The sequence below is a fragment of the Gigantopelta aegis genome, chromosome 3, assembly GCF_016097555.1.
Source record: "Gigantopelta aegis isolate Gae_Host chromosome 3, Gae_host_genome, whole genome shotgun sequence".
Classification (NCBI taxonomy): domain Eukaryota; kingdom Metazoa; phylum Mollusca; class Gastropoda; order Neomphalida; family Peltospiridae; genus Gigantopelta; species Gigantopelta aegis.
The window spans coordinates 60,158,718-60,176,481 of NC_054701.1; the positions used below are offsets into that span (position 1 = coordinate 60,158,718).

The following is a 17,764-nucleotide window of genomic DNA, read 5'->3' on the forward strand; positions in this document are numbered from 1 at the left end:
GACAAGGTGCTTCGCTTTCATCAACCTGACTTGTAAAACAACATAAATGACTTGATAGTATAATAAACTATTTAAATAAATGTATTTCAGGTTACATCAATAGAACGAAATGGAGTTATAGTATTTTTCTTTTTTAAAAAAATCCAAAGAAAAAATGCATACTATTAGGCCTATTGGTAGGGCACGTTCGAGCAAAAACTACCACTCACGATACCCAAGTGATACTTTTCTTTTCTTTGGGATGACGTAATTGGTCAGTTTTGTGATTTTAGATGGGAAAGTCTACTTAATCAAGGGTTTTACAGAATTACTTACAGTAATAAAGCAGGCGGCTGATAATGTCCATTACGATTTGAGGTGTATCCGTGCTGTTATCACACAGTACCCTGTGATCTTCATAAAAGAGGCATGTTTTTCTAGTGTGTCTAGACACAGTGTCTGGGGACTGTCTGAATATACACCTGCCAATTAGGAACCACAGAAAGGCCACGAAAAGAAAAGACTAATTAACCAAGAAAACACTCCGATTATTGTTTCAGTACGTGGGTTAATTTATGTATGAAACATAATATAGTTATTTCAACACTTTGATAATGGTGGTTTATTTTGTATTGAAAAATAATATATAATTGGTAGGATGGATATAATTACAGAACATTGCGATGCATCTGCAAAAATCAGGTATGTTTTGTTTCTTCAGTTCGAAGACTAATTCCTGACGTGACACGTTAGGTATTACGTAACCACCAGCTCGCCAGAGGGCGTATTCACTGGGATGGTACAAAATGGCTGCGCCCGTTATATATAATAGCCGTCACATTTAACCATTTTATTAATTAACTATACAATTATACTTGTTGATATTAAGCAATAATGTGCATTATATATCGTTGAATATGCATACCAGGCCAAATGCTTTAATTGTCCCCTCCTTTAATGAACAGTGCTTTATTTACTATTTCAGTCAACAGAAATCGTTTAAAAATAGACTTTCTTTTTTTTAAAACCCAGCAGAGTAAAACAAATAAAATTACACTCATCAAAATGCTCAGGAGTGGCAGGGGGAATCTGCTCTGGGTTAGCAAAACATTTCGCCTAATTGTCTAATAAACTTTAAAAATTGCAGAAATTGTCAGTTATTTTTAAAAAAATGTTAATTATTACATGAAATTATTTCATCAAACTAACATAAAATTTGCCAACTGCTTTCAAAATTCGCAATTGGCGAATTTGGCGAGCACCAGCGCTAGCCCTGATAACCTAGAATATGTACATACTGGCAAGTTTTGTCAGTGTTTTGTGGTAGTTAGTTACATGCTATTTATTGATTTATTAAACTTTGTTTATCTACAGGTAGTTAGTTGCATGCTATTTATTGATTTATTAAACTTTGTTTATCTACAGGTAGTTAGTTACATGCTATTTATTGATTTATTAAACTTTGTTTATCTACAGGTAGTTAGTTGCATGCTATTTATTGATTTATTAAACTTTGTTTATCTACAGGTAGTTAGTTGCATGCTATTTATTGATTTATTAAACTTTGTTTATCTACAGGTAGTTAGTTGCATGCTATTTATTGATTTATTAAACTTTGTTTATCTACAGGTAGTTAGTTACATGCTATTTATTGATTTATTAAACTTTGTTTATCTACAGGGTTTCGTCAGTGTGTTGGATGCCCCAGGAGTCATGTATGTGTGGGATCAGTGCTTCATGCAGGGCTGGAGACATTCAGTTTTACAGAATTTCTGCCTGTCACTGCTCGAACTCCTGCGCTATAAGTTCATGGAAGCTCACGATTATGTGGAAATGAAACAGGCATGTATCTGTCATTCCTGGTTATAATATAAAATGTACAGCCCATAGATTTGTAATAATAATAAAATAAAAATTCAAACCCTATTTTCAAAATTTATCAGTTAAGACAATGGAATAATAATAAAAATTGTTATGACACATTTAAATTACAAAATCTGATATATCTTTTATATTAAATAGTTTTTACAATTAATAAGATTTCTGGTTACCATCATGATATGTGATAATAGTACTGATATTTTCTGATGCCATTTCTTGATTTATGACAAGTTCTGAATTGTCCACATTTCAGGTATTTTTTTACGAACCATGTAAACTATATACCTGTGATGTGCAAGCTTCCTGGATACATTTGGAGAATGGTAAAGATTTGATGGAAGTCCCTTACCAAAACAGACAAAGACCTTTGTAAGTTGTTTAGCAGGATTTCTCTAATTTTTATAAAATCAGCTTGCCATCAAGCCAATCATTTTCAGATTTTATTGCTGTGATTTAAAAAAACTAAGAAAAAAAGAGGAAAAGAGAAAAAAGGAAATTATTTGTTAAAAAACGAAAAGTTCCAAATTCTCTCATAAAATAAACACAATACATATATAGCTAGTGGCTGTACTGCCATATTCATTTATTGTCAGCTTTTGGAACAAACATATTTGTAAATCCAGTATGCACTTCAATTGATCATCCAGCGGTACATTATTTATAAGAATGTAATTTCTGGAATTGTTTAAACAACAAATGAATCAAATATATCAAGCTTCTGCTGACAATTCCACAGATTTAAGATTTGATTTTTTTTAAATTTGTAAAGAAATATAATCTTTGAATAATCAAATAATGCATAAAATGAAATAGGCAGATGAACATCTCAATTTTTTTTAGGATTTATTTAAGAATTGACCGCAGTTATTTTTGGGTTCATGCAAGTATGAACCAAAACAACAAGGTGGACATTGTATGAGCCCGCATAGCGGATCATACAAAAGTGTGCACAGCGTTTTTTCGGTTCATACTTGCATGAACCAAAAAATAATTGCGGTCAAATCTTATAATTAAATTTATATGCATACTTTAACAATACATAACTGAATTTATTTTGCTTAGCTTTAAATACACCTGTAGTATTGTTTGTGTAAACTTCATTGATACTTATGTTGCATAAGAATGCAAACGTTCATTCACTATCATTTGAATCAGGTGATGTTTTTGTAAATGACGTCATTTCCTCTAGCTGCTGTGCATTTTTACGGATCGTTTAGTTATTGGAAGGAATTGTCCTATTTGTGTTTAGTTTATATTTTATGAAAGTTAACGAAGAGAACGTGTCTAACATTTATGCTGTTGGTGGAACCATTTAATTTTCACCAACAGCTGTAGAACATCGCTTACAAGTAAGTTACAGAAGTGAAGTTTCCTACATGATTTCTTTGGCCATCGACCGAGTCTCTTGTCATGATTAGCAAAGAGGTTGGGGTTTTGGGGTTTAAAAAAAAATCAAAAAACATCAATGCATATATATCTACTTGTCTACTCTGCTATAGCATTTTCCATTAATTTATCGTGAGTGTTTTCTTCAAAATATCTAAATATGATTGCCAGAATAATCCGGCTTGTTGCGCAAAAGTAGTGTGAGTCAGTGTGTGTGTGGGGGGTGGGGCTGGGGGTAGTAGGTGTGGCTTAAATTTTTTCGGTTCATCGAGATATGAACAAAAAAAAGTAAGCACCTCTGGACCAATCAGATTGCCGTAAAGTGTATAGACACAAAGAAAATTTAATTATTTCTTGTTAAAATGTTTTCTCTCTTTTCTTTTTTTTCTTTACTTTTTTTTTAATGTATACAATTTATCATTGTTTGACCGATAACAGCTGATTAAGAAGTTCTTATAACCTGTAATATATATTAATTAATGTTGTTATTTTAATGATTGTGCAGGACCCCAGACACAAGACAGACTCCATCATCTGTGACCCACAGCCCTGTCCCAGGCTTCCTGAGTCCGTGTGGGATTAAAGATATCAGGATAAAACTTGTCGTCCCATCAGAGTCTGTCAAAAAGGTGTGTATGTACAAACCCCATGGTAATTGTTCAGTTTGTTAGATAAATAGATTATACTTTTAATGACATAGTTTTGGTAATGTAAGATTTTAAATGTTTCATAGTTTCAGAATTCAAGAGAAGAAGAAAATTGAATCCTCTTTGTGATTTGGTTTGTGTTCTATGTTCACTGGACAGAATATTTATCTGTTTAGATGACTGGTCAGTAAGCAAATTTTCAATAAAGAAAATGAGTTTTTATTCAAAATAGATGTTGTAATGCCAGCCAGACATTTGTGTTACAAAATGAGTGATATAATGTATGCATTCTATTTCAAAACCATGTGTTTGGAAACAAAATTGTTGTTACTACAAAACATGTCACTTTCATCAGATGATAATAGTTCAGTTGATTATATTATAAATATTGTGTGTATTAAAATCTGGATTTAATACAACCATTATAATTTGGATTTTGCAAAACTTTTACTTGAAGTCAAGGATGTAAGTCAAGACTTTCTGAAAATGAAAGTAATGCTGTACACATCATTCTATAGTCCATCCCATCGTCTTACAAAAATGTTTTTGTAAATAGTTTCAGTTTTGTTTGACGTAAGAAGAAAAGTAAAAGTGTTTTGGAAATAACAAAAAAAAACCTATTTTTGTATCTAATTTAGAATCCGATGCCATATAACCGTAAATAAAATGTGTTGAGGGCATCGTTAAATAAAACATTTCCTTCCTTTCCAATTAGAAAACAAACTTGTAGTAAATCTATAGTATGAAAAAAGGCATTCCCTTTGGTATGGACTAGTTTACTCTCTTCCTTGTAGAAAATCTTTGTTTTGTATTAGACTAATCGTTTTGATATAACTCATCTACTAATCATGTTTCTGTGTTGTTGTTTTTTTTAACAGGAATCGTGGCTGGCACAGGTAGATGCTTCCAACCTGAAGATGTTTGTTGGAGTTTACTTTGGCAGTATCAAACTGCGTTCTCGCCTTTCACTGAGCAGCTTCGTGGTTAGCAGTGCCAGTAGTGACAATTACGGCAATGTCGTCTACCAGCTCGTCCTGTCACAGGAGAAATTTGTTTATGAAAATCTGGATCTGTCACAGTACGATGTCGAACGAGAACTCGGAGCCTATCCGTATGCCATTTTGAGATTGGAATACCACAGACGAGACATGCAGGAGTCTGAAAGTGGGTTGTAATATATCGGATGTATTACACGTTTACATGCAGTACAGTAGTTAGATAATATAAAAGATGTAAAACTGCTTACATTGTATGTAAGGTCTAAAAGGTAATTTATTATAAATCATGGTACATGAGGCCAAATAAATATGGCACTGGTACTAACCCCCATATTATTTTTTATATAATTATGAATGGAATAAAATATTGCTGATTTTGATAACTTTTCTTTTATATAATGATAGTGAATGTTTAAGTGAAAAGTAAAACATTTTGTAAATATAGAGCAAAAATTAGGTTTTATTCGGACTGTTTTGCTTCATTTTCAAAAAAACCTCGTTTTTTTTTTCTTTTTGTGCTACATCCAGAAGAAAAAGCGTATTAATTTTTTATTTTTTTTAAATGTGTTGCTTTTTTAAAGCAGACATTCTAGCATATTTATTTAATCATTCATTAACTGCACCAAATTCTCTTGAGATATAAAATTATCCCAGAACCTTCATGCAATGAGAAAAACTAATAAAACACCTATGTTCTAAGACTGTTACGGTTTTTTTTTCAGGATTGACCCCAGTTGCTGTTGGTTGGGCTCGCATTCCTCTGTACAGGAGAGGTGGGGGAGGGCGAGCATCTGCTGAACCGGTGTGGAACTTGTTAGCTGGTCGACACCCCTTCACCCTTCACCCTGGAGAAATATCTGAGTCATTTCTTACTGCACAACCTCGAACTCCATCAGAAAGAACAGAAGGTATGGTTTGTATATTATAATGTATTTAAGAGGTGTACCCTGACTGACAACATCAGGATACAAAGAACAGAAGGTGGAGTTTATATAGTATAATGTATTTAAGAGGCATACCTTGACTGAAACCATGAAGATGTAACTTAGTGGTACAAAGAACAAATAGTGGGGTTTGTATAGTATAATGGTATTTAAGAGGCATACCCTGACTGAAAACATCAAGATGTAACTTAGTGGTACAAAGAACAGAATGTGGGGTTTGTATAGTACCATATTATGTTTCAAAAAGCATACTTTCATTGAAAATTGCATGCTCACATAATACATTATTTTTATTCCTAATATATGATATTGATGATACCAAAACACAAGAGGGTAATAATATCTATCGTATAATCTCAAGTTTAATACGTGTTTTTGTAAACTGTACACACAACTTTTATTCCAATCCACCATTACTAGATATTTAAATGACATAAGAATATGTGACACATTGGATTTTTTTAATGGAAATGATGTCAAACTTAAATGACGTCATTTTGGATGTCTTTACGTAAAAATTAACTAGTGCTTAACGTTTTTTGTTTTCTGAATGCTGGACAGCTTTCAGTGTACTGTTGCTATTGAAATGTTTTTGTTTGATGACTATGAATGCGCACATCAGTTATGGAGTGTAACTGTAGCACATTTGCTGAAATGTCAATAAACATAGTCCAGTGACCTCGATTAATTTACATCTAATTTGCAAAGTTATCAAATTCTGAAAGTTTGTGATCACATACTTTGATTACACTCGATATGCTAGAAAATATATGATAAATATATATATTACGTTTACATGTAATGGAGATCATTTGACCTCCTGTATTTGATTTCTACAGATGGTTTGATTGGTTACAACTCTGAGTTGAGTGCTGTAGTCTATGACCCACGAAACAAGCCATTTGATGATGAGTCGCCACGAGGTTTGTCACCCGCTCAATCCATCACACCACAAGTTCCACCCCTCGATACACGGCAGAAGCCTCCAGTGTAAGTATGGCTCTAGTATTGCTACGTCACAGTTAACTCTAATCTATATTGTTATTCCCCACCCAAAACATCTTTCTTGGTAACTTGGTCCATGTTTTCTTTCTGTCAGTATTAGCAAATAATTTTTGTGACACTCTATGCATTGACAGACAATTATACAGTAATTTACGTGCAGTGTCCCATACCATTTGTAACTGCTTATGATTAAAGACTGTGTATTGTATAAAAGGTGAGTGACACGATATTAAAGTACAGTGAAACTCCTCGTAAACCGGAAACGCTAGGGATCAAGTAAAAAGTACAGTTTTAAGAGGTATCCGGTTTAGTGAGGTTCTTTGCTGCACAGATATTTAAACAAGGACCATGAAAAATGTCCGGTTTTGAGGAAATTCCGGTTTACAGAGGGTCCGGTTTTGAGAGGTTTCACTGTAATTTCAATCTAGGTTGTATGTCTCGGGGGTTATTATTGGGGGTTCCTTTATTTGTTACCTTGAAAATGATTTGTTATTATCTGTTCTGATTTTACAAGTTGATTTTATGGAAAGAAAGTTAAAATTTGTTTAATCCAGTACACTCGCATTTTATCAGACTCACCTGAATCTGGATGAGATAAAAAGTCCAAAATACTACTGTTGAAAGGAAAGTTGTTAAAATGAGGTAAAAGTATTATGACTGATAATGAAGTGTTAAGAAGAACAGCAGGAATGATTATTATAAACATTACAACAAGCTGTACTGTTACAATTTATTTTTCTACACAGCATTTCTCCAAGAAAGTCTGTCGTGCTTCTCCCCACACCATCACCGAGCCCAGCTCCTGTGCAGCAAGCCACCCCAAGTCCAGACCTAGATGAAGACAACAAACCCTGGGTGGCGCACGTCACGCAGGCAGCTGCCCGTAACCCGAAACCCACCTCTAACACTGAACCGTTTGATCTGTACATTGACGGGGTCCGTTTCATTCCGGACAATGCTACTATTGTCAAGGTAATAGAGAAGTTATTTAAAACAAATAATAATAATACATTTGAAATAGGCTAAAGTTTTGAGATAGATGAAATGGGCTAAAGTTTTGAGATAGATGAAATGGGCTAAAGCTAATCTAGCAAAATGCAAACTTAATATGGAATAGAAATATTAATTTTATTCATTCATCATTTGGGGACAGGATTTAGCTCAGGTGTTAGAGTGCTTGCTTGAGGTGTTTAGGTCGAACCTTTTTGGCAAACACGCTGAATTTTTTCCTGTCCCAACCAATGCTCCACAACTGGTATATCAAAGGTTGTGGTTTATGCTATCCTGTCTGTGGCAAACGGCATATAAAAGATCCCTTTCTGCTAAGTGCAGGAGGTTTTCTCTGATGTCAGAATTGCCAAATGTTTAACATCCAATAGTCTATTATTAATTAATCAGTGCTCTAGTGGTGGTGTTAAACAAGATAAACTTTTTTTTTTCTATCTTCATTTATTAAATTGAATGCTAAATATATTTTTATATTTAACACAAAGCTTTATTATTTTTCTGATCATTTTAATCAGATTATGTGTGGTTTTCTACTTTCATATGTGTTTTATGTGATTAATGTACTTTTTCTCTCTTGTCTCTAATAATATTTGGAACTAAAGAACATTTTTTATTGTTTTTATGGATGTTGAATGTTTAGGATTTTTTTTTTTTTTTTTAAACAAGTCGAAAAACAGCTTTTTCATAGCTTTTTACACTTTTTTTTTTTTATCTTTTTTTTTAATACATAATTATATAGATTTTATTTTTAATGTAAATTAGCATATTGAATTGAATTTTGTATACTTCTCTTTGTCTGACACCTAATAGCTGATGTGTATTTTTATGTTGGGGTGTCATACATTCATTCATTCATTTATTCAGGGCTGGACGTAGCCCACTGGTAAAGCGGTCCGTTTAGGGATCGATCCCTGTCGGTGGGCTCATTGGGCTATTTCTTGTGCCAGTGTACCATGACTGGTATATCAAAGCCCATGGTATGTGCAATCCTGTCTATGGGATGTTGCATATAAAAGATCCCTTGCTATTAATGAAAACATGTAGCAGGTTTCTTCTCTAAGACTGTAAAAATTAACAATTGTTAATTGTTAATTCTAGTAGCTGATGATTAATCAATGTGCTCTAGTAGTGTCGTTAAACAAAACAAACTTTTTTTTCATTTATTCATTCACCCATTCATTCATTCATTCATTCATTCATTCATTCATTCATTCACCCATTCATTCATTCATTCATTCATTCTTTCATTCACCCATTCATTCATTCATTCATTCATTCATTCATTCATTCATTCATTCATTCATGCATTCATTCATTCATTCATTCTTTCATTCATTCATTATCCATCAGGTGACTGGTAGGATTCTGAAGACAGGTGAAATAGGAGACCTGCCTGACATCCTGGCTGTTCCAGACATTGACAGTCCAGCCCGGTCACCTTGCTTCAGCTATAGGATGACCATCAATTCTGAAGCCAAGAACTGCGACCCCAACACCCTTCTGCTGATCAGAGTGTACACCGTTGACATTGTTACTGAGCGAATTGTCGTAATAGGGAGCTGTTTGTTTTCGACATTTAATGTTCGTGGAAAGGTAAATTTTAATATAATATTGTTTGTATTGTAATTGTGTAGTGCAGTTATTGCAATATGATCAAATTATATTTTCTGAGGGTGGACATAAAACAGTGGTGAAACGTTTGATTGATGCGTGGTTGGTCTGGGATTGATCCCTGTCGGTGGGCCCATTGTGTTATTTCTCATTCCAGCCAGTGCACCATGATTGGTATATCAAAGATCATGGTATGTGCTATCCTTTCTGTGGGATGGTGCATATAAAAGATCTCTTACAACTAATGGACACATACAGCGGGTTTCCTCTCTAAGACTATATGTCAAAATTACCAAATGTTTGACATCCTATAGCTGATAATTAATACATCAATGTGCTCTAGTGGCGTCGTTAAACAAAACAAACTTAACTTTTAATTACATTTTAAGGAAAGAGTTCTTTTTGGACATGGGGTTTTGTTTGATATGGAAGTTAACATGAAAATGTATGCTTTAAGTGAATTTCCAACAGTATGTATTAATTATATAACAGACAAGGTATTTTGAGGCTGGGAGAATTTTTGTCTTGTTTAAGCTGGAAATATGCTATGAGAGTAACTGATTATAATTTGTATTGTTTTGCACATAATATTGTTTATCATAAGATAAAGAGTTTAATTTGCTTCAGTAATATACACAGTTTATGTTGATAGTTTCTGTTTTTATTTTTTTTAAATTCATTTTTTAATAGTTTATTATTATGGTTATTATGGTTGTTGTTGTTGGTTATTATGGTTGTGGTTGTTGTTATTGTAAAGTTGGTATTTACTATTATTGTTGTTGAAATACAAGGATGTTTTTGTTGATTCAGAAAGGAGCGTTGCGGGTTGGAGGTCACCAGTTGCGACTGCGGAGTGGAATGCCAGATCTAAAGAAAGGTGTAGTTGGTCTAAAGTCCAGCGACTTGGATGGTGCGACCGCCATACCATCCTGTTCCGTGCTCATCAGGCTGCTTCCACATGTCAAGGTTAGCACATTATTATTTTTTATTTAGGCTACATTTTCCCATTAGTAGCAAGGGATCTTTTATATGCATTTTCCCACAGACAGGGCAGCACATACCACTGCTTTTGATATACCTGGCTATGGGAAGTGCTTATAAAAGATCCCTTGTTACTAAGTAAAATATAGTAGTTTTTTTCTGTAGACTGAGTTTCAGAATTATCAAATGTTTAATATGTTCTTAATCAATCAATCAGTCAATCAATCAGTCAGTCAGTCAATCTGTCAGTCAGTCAGTCAATCACCCAGTCAGTCGGTCAGTCAGTCAGTTAATCAATCAATCAATCAATCACCCAGTCAGTCAGTCAGTCAGTCAGTCAGTCAGTCAATCACCCAGTCAGACAGTCAGTCCAGTCAGTCCAGTCAGTCAGTCAGTCAGTCCAGTCAGTCAGTTAATCAGTCAGTGTGCTCTAGTAGTGTCATTAAACTTTTCAACTTTCATTTAGGATATAAAATAATTACAAAACTTGTGTCTTTACAGTACCGTAAATTTATAATAATATTTGGATCAACTTTGATTAAAGTATGAAGAATCTTGATAGTTTTCTCTCGTTTTTTTTCATGACAGGATCCAATAATAGCCCCAAAGTATTCAATGGGGTATTATTTCTCAGACAGTTGCCGTCCAAGCATCTCGGAGGAGCGGATATTCCGGAGTTACAGTGTCAGCATGCAGTATCCCAAAAATGAGAAGGAGATGATAATTCGCCTGCAACAGATTGAGGGAGTTGACATTGGTAATAGTTATTGGGAAATTTCTTTTATTTAACATTACCATTTGTATTATATGGATTGAGTATATTGGTTTTTGAATGTTTAAATTTATAAACTAAGTTAATATGTTCATATATCTACAATTTAGTACAATATAATTAACAATAACTGTAGATAAAAACTGACAATATCCTTTAAAATAAGTGTAGTGAATAATAATAATAAATTATCCATAAAGAATGCAAATAACATTATTTCACATTGGTTTTTATTTCATTCATTCATTTCAACTAATTTTTGTGCTTATATCCAATTAAGGTTCAAGCATGCTGTCCTGGGCACACACCTCGGCTATCTGGGCTGTCTGTCCAGGACAGAGGGTTAGTTGTTAGTGAGAGAAGAGGGTGTAGTGGTCTTACTCCAACCCATTGAGTCGTTAAAACTTGCTCTGGGTGGGAGCCGGTACCGGGCTGTGAACCCAATACCTACGAACCTTGTGTCCAATGGCTTAACCACGACACCACTGAGGCCGGTCTCCATCTCATTATTTCACATTGGTTTTTATATGTTTGCAGGTAGGACAGACTCGGCTTTGTTGAGTTGGCTCAAGGATCGGCTTGACATCAGGAAACAGCTGCCTGCTAACCAGCCGGCCGCTCACCTCAGCTTGATCAGATGTGTCCGCTACCGAGTCAGTACGGGACTCAATATCAAGATCAACCAGGCTTTCGGTCTGCCCGGTTAGTGTTTTGTATTGGTAATCATTCTACAATGTTAAAATATTTATACCAATTGAAAGTGTTTTTAATCATATTTTTATGTATTTGCAAAATATGGAACAATTTTCTTTGAATTTGAAGACGGAATTTTAAAATTATTATTCTAAGATGTTAAAATATTTATTCCGATTTGTTTTTAATAATGTTTTGGTAAATGCAAAATTATGAAATCGAAATGTCCGTCACATCAGATATAGGGTAATTAGTGTATTTAAGATGCAGTATTTGGCGACCATTTGGTTGTTGGCGATCTAGGAAACACTCAAGCTAAGTAGATAAGTGATAAACACTCTAGCTAAGTAGATATTAAGTGATATATGTAAATTTCTTGGCATAATTTGTTTTGTCAAATAAAGCTCTGTTTAACAAATGTTTTCCCCCTGTTTATTAATGTGTACGTGAATTACTTCCAGATGGGTACCTGATTGAATGTTTGGCACGAATAGCTCCAGGTAAAACTGTGCTGGGGACACAAACTTCAGACGGGTCATACAGCCAGGACGCCAAGTTTGTCACCCTGAAACACATCTATGAAAGTACGCTGCAAGCTCCAGCATGGGCCGATGAGCCCAAGGTGAGTTACTTCCCTTTGTTATTACTGTGTACTATGAAAAAGTTATTATTTAGTATCATCTAAACCCTAATCAGGGGTACAGTGTTGCTAAGTGCTAGAGCCACGTGTCTGGGCTGTAGTTGTACTTATAACCTGTGGACCCATTGAGCTTTTTCTAATCTAAAGGTATGGTCGGTCCTTTCTGCAGGTATAAAAGATATCTTGCTACTGTTTGGTACAGTTAACCAGTGTGGAAGCTCTAAGTTTCTTCTCCATCTATCTACGCTCAAGTGTTGCAATATCCATTTGTCAGTCACCAAATAGTCGTAGTTTTAAAAAATACATTGTTAAAGTAACATGCCATTTCTTTCTTTCCTTGAACAAAGTACATTAAAAGTGCAAATAATGTAGTTTTTTCCAACAATTTCACTAAAAAAATTGATTTAATGGCATTTTTTCTGCAATGCTTACTATTCAAGATTCACAGAATAACCCAAATAATGTGGCTTTCATTTGCATTATCCAGTGTTTTTATCAGGTAAGAAAAGAAATAAACCATCTGGTTATGTTGAGAATTCTTATCTGTTACCTTCAAATTAAATGTTTGTTTTAATCTCTGTGTATTTGTTTAGGAACTGCATCCCTCATTGGATCCATTCAGCTGTCTGATAATCCAGGTGTTTGGACTGAAAGTGATGTATCAGCCCCGCCCTGATCACAAGAGTCCAGGAAAACTGTTGGCAGCTGATGGCACAGAACTAGAGTTGAGGGATGAACATGTCCTGGGCTGGACTGTAGTTCCACTGTTTGACGGGTATGCCCATGTTTACTGTTGGTATTACTAGCTAAGAGTATTACACAGAACTAGAGTTGAGGGATGAACATGTCCTGAACTGGACTGTAGTTCCACTGTTTGAGGGGTATGCCCATGTTTACTGTTGGTATTACTAGCTAAGAGAATTACACAGAACTAGAGTTGAGGGATGAACATGTCCTGGGCTGGACTGTAGTTCCACTGTTTGACGGGTATACCCATGTTTTCTGTTGGTATTACTAGCTAAGAGTATTACACAGAACTAGAGTTGAGAGGTGAACTTGGCTGGACTGTATATGTATATCCATATTGTTTGTTGGTATCAAGTATTTTTAGAATTGGACATAAAAGTATGTGGAATATTGATGTTAATAACCTCAAGCAAGAGTAATGTCAGAATTAGTGTAGCTGGACTGATAATTTCTACACCTGTTGATAATGGGCTTTTTGTGATTTTTATTCATGGGAATATATTGATAATTGAATTCCTGGATTCTCGTTAAAAGTAGAAGCCTGGTTTAGATGTTGATATATCTTTGTTTACTGATGTTTTCCTCTTTCAGTAACTCTGTTCTGATGGGCACCCACAATGTTCCAGTGATGAAGGGCAGTCCATCGGCAGACATTCTCGAAGAGCTGACCACCTGCTCCATCCAGTCGGTCTTAGAGAGGCGCATCTGGAACTCGGACAGTCGATTTGTAAGTAACTCCGTTATTGGGTGGTTTGAAGGTAGGGTTTTTTGTACTAGGAACATATTTTGTAGGTTTTGGAGCAAATTATGGAAGAAGATATATAAATATTAATTTATAATGCTAGTCATATTGAAAAAGATGTTTACCAGAATTATTTTACAGTGTGCATGCAGTGTACGATACAAATAAATATGATAACATTTCCACTTGTTTCTTGGCCGATGTTTCCCAGCACTGAAATGTGAACTGATTTATCTTTCAACTATCCACCAGTTAACATTCAAGCCAACATGGCTTTGCCATTGTGAAATTTAGAAGTTACGGTTATGAAATGTTTCTAAGAATTTTCATTGAAAATGATTGTATTTAATATAAAAATAACACATTATCACTGAGTAAAACAGTCTTTTCTAGCATACAAGTAATATCTTAACATAATAATCATTGTCAATTCAAAACCTTAATTAAAATATATCTGCACAGTATATTAACTTCCATTTACATGTTTATTTCTCTAGGACTCTGGTAGTCTGACATTGACACTGTGGGATGGTCACTATGACTTTCAAGAAATTCCAGAATTATTAGTGAGTAACAGTATGCACCACTCATTACATATTTTGTTTACCGGACTGAAAAAATTTAAATATTACAGACAGTGCTTGTTTGAATTGTGGTTTTTTTGTTGTTTTTTTAAATATTTATTTTCCCCAGTTCATTCTGACCATGTCAAGGTTGGGGAGCCTTGAATTCATGGCCTTACATCAAAGTAATATAATTTATATACAAGTACATATATCTAATTTGTTGTATAATAATGTTATATAGTCATATATAACAATTTGATACATGATGCTTTTGTAATGTTTCTGTATAAATTAAAGATTGGTAAAAAACGAAACAAGTTGCTATGACGCATATAATGGAAAGGACTGGGAAATATAGGAGAAGAAGAAAGAAGATATAATGGTTAAAACACATAATAATAAATTGATAAATAAATAAATAAGCAAACAAACAAACAAAACAAAACAAATAAATAAATAAACAAATAAAATAAATAAATACATGGGGGGGGGGGGGGATAAATCTATACTAGCGCGAAACGAAATTTGTTTGAAAATTAATGTTAGAATTTGACAAAACATTGTAAGAACTCAATAGAAGGTTAAAATGCAAAATAATGTTTTTCAGTGTTTGCATAAGCTTTGAAAAAAGTGATATATCGTGTCAGTTTTAAGCAGAACAGGAAAGCATGCCATAAATTTTATCACTAATTGCTTTGTCAATGATTTGGTTTTTATCTTTGTCTTTGATTATTACTGTTTTAATCTTGGAAAAAATCCAAAGTTAATTTTTATCAAATTTGTTTAGTATTTGAAATTTTTGTTTTTGAAAATACATCAATTTTTTTTTCAGAACTATGACTATCTTTTGGAGACTGTTGGAAATTTAGATGCGTATAAAAAAGCTCGCGACCAGCCGTCAGGGCGTAGAATAAACAGTATTGTCATGGACAGCCTCGAACCCAAGTACCGGAAACAAAGCATAAAGGGTGCCATCTTTCAGAAGGAACTGTCGTTCTTTGAAACTGTGGTGACAAAAACATTTTATGATTTGATGGTTAGCATTATTTTTGTTTTTTGTTTTTTACACTTATAATGTATTCTGTTTGTTATATTAGCAAGTTTTATGACTTTATTGTTTTAAAATTTGTTATTGGTGATCTGAATGTCCCAATAAAGTGGGGTTTTGGTGGGTTTTTTAAAATTTAATGGATTGTATACTATGCGATTAGGACACCTCAGCATCTGTTGGGTACTATTTCGCATACCAGCCAGTGCACCACGACTGGTATATCAAAGGCCATGGTATGTGCTATCCTGTCTAGGATGGTGCATATAATAGATCCCTTACTACTAATGGAAAAATGTAGTGGATTTCGTCCTCTCTAAGACTATATGTCAGAATTACCAAATGTTTGACGTCCAATAGCCAATGATTAATTAATATGCTCTAGTGGTGTCTTCAAACAAAACAAACTTTTTAACGGTTGGGTACTCAGCATGTGGCATGTATTATTTATATACTCTTTATGGGTTGAGTCACTAACAATCTTCCTCCAAATAAATTCCAATGAGAATAGTATTAATGTTGTTTTACTTCCTCTTTCATGTTAAATTACAATTTATTGTTTTTTTTATCTTGCAGGAAAATGCTATGATGAATGCAGGATATGGACCACTGTGAAATGTTTTAACAGACCTAAAAATTTGGAGCAGGATTTTATAGTTTGTCTCCCAGTGTTTCGTTGTATTAGGTCATAGGAACAGAATGTTTCTAATCATGAATTGATTACATTTTATTTTCCAGTAATACTTACATTTGCATTTTATTCACTCATCTTAATTTTATAAAATGATATTAATGTTATAATATCATTCAAATTTGGAAAAACAAATAAAAATTAAATAATTTAAAATTAATACTTTACATCCACATGTGCTAAAAACAAAGTATAGATTTGTTTTTAGAAAAGAGTGAAGTAGTGAAAACAGGGATGGTCGTAACACTAGATAAAAAATAAAGATTTTTTTTTAAGTGGATTGAAAAGCAGGAGTTGCTTTAAGTTTTTCATCAAAGAACAAAGACAGGAACTGGTTTTAGATCCTGATAAAATCTGGAATTCTGAAACAATTTGGAGGATTTCCATTCTCTGTGAAAGGAATTATTCATTTTCAGTCGGAGCTACAGACGGTTATAAATGTGTTTCAAAAATCATCGCTTTAGCTGTTTACAGTTCTATTTTTAGGTTAAAATAAAGTTTTACAGGTATGGGCTCTACAATAATTGTGGACTCTTAGTATGACTGACTCCATAATCAGACAAATTATGACAGACGATCTTTTATATCAAATGTTCTTATTTTAATTGTTTGACTGGTTTGTATGATGTGCATTTGAATATACGGTATGCTGTAGTGATCTGACTTGAAAAGAGACATTTCTTAGTTGCATGTATTAGGTAACTAATGCTAAAAAAATGCTTCCATGACAGAGACTAAAATGGTGACACGGTCAAGTGGTTTAACGTTCACATTCAGAGCAAGTGGTTATAGTGTACGCCTGTCATGGTCACATGTTCTGGCCACTGCCAGCTCCTTCGTCCAAGACAGGATAAGATGACAACATGGAACCCTCCCAAGTATATTGGTATAGCTATTCATTTGCTATATCCCCGTCAGTAGGCCCATTGGGTTATTTCTCGTTCCAGCCAGTGCACCACGACTGGTATATCAAAGGCTGTGGTATGTGCTATCCTGTCTATGGGATAGTGCATATAAAAGATCCCTCACTACTAATGAAAAAATGTAGCAGGTTTCCTTTCTTAGACTATATGTCAAAAATACCAAATAGCTGATGATTAATAATCGATGTGCTCTAGTGGTTTCGTTAAACAAAACAAACCTTTTTCTTTTCTTTTTCATTTGCTATTTACAATATGCAGAAAATATAACATTACTTATAAATGTACAAAATATGTTGCTTGCCACTAGCTTGGTGAGGGTATTGCCTCACTATTGCATAGGGTGTAATTGCTGGAGAAAAACACCCACCATTACAGATGGTTGACTATGGAAATACTATGGAAATGATTTAGCTTATCGGTGACTGAAAATGTAGGAATTTGCTTTATATTACTTCATGTTGAAGTCTTTTGGTGCCATGTTTCACTCTTATGCCATTTTTTC

General features: G+C 34.0%; 1 protein-coding gene across 1 annotated transcript in view; it reads left to right on the forward strand.

Annotated features, from left to right (window-relative positions):
- Positions 1-17,369, forward strand: part of LOC121368346 — a 29,500-nt gene extending 12,131 nt beyond the window's left edge. Inside the window, exons 11-27 of the mRNA XM_041493038.1 lie at positions 1,660-1,821; positions 2,114-2,229; positions 3,752-3,875; positions 4,772-5,057; positions 5,614-5,799; positions 6,675-6,825; positions 7,587-7,812; positions 9,199-9,441; positions 10,270-10,425; positions 11,029-11,197; positions 11,750-11,914; positions 12,367-12,527; positions 13,139-13,320; positions 13,884-14,019; positions 14,532-14,600; positions 15,433-15,636; positions 16,225-17,369. Of these exons, the coding sequence (XP_041348972.1) occupies positions 1,660-1,821; positions 2,114-2,229; positions 3,752-3,875; positions 4,772-5,057; positions 5,614-5,799; positions 6,675-6,825; positions 7,587-7,812; positions 9,199-9,441; positions 10,270-10,425; positions 11,029-11,197; positions 11,750-11,914; positions 12,367-12,527; positions 13,139-13,320; positions 13,884-14,019; positions 14,532-14,600; positions 15,433-15,636; positions 16,225-16,263 (2,775 nt within the window). The 3' untranslated portion in view covers positions 16,264-17,369. The remainder of the gene's footprint in view (positions 1-1,659; positions 1,822-2,113; positions 2,230-3,751; positions 3,876-4,771; positions 5,058-5,613; positions 5,800-6,674; positions 6,826-7,586; positions 7,813-9,198; positions 9,442-10,269; positions 10,426-11,028; positions 11,198-11,749; positions 11,915-12,366; positions 12,528-13,138; positions 13,321-13,883; positions 14,020-14,531; positions 14,601-15,432; positions 15,637-16,224) is intronic.
- The last annotated feature ends 395 nt before the right edge of the window (positions 17,370-17,764 follow it).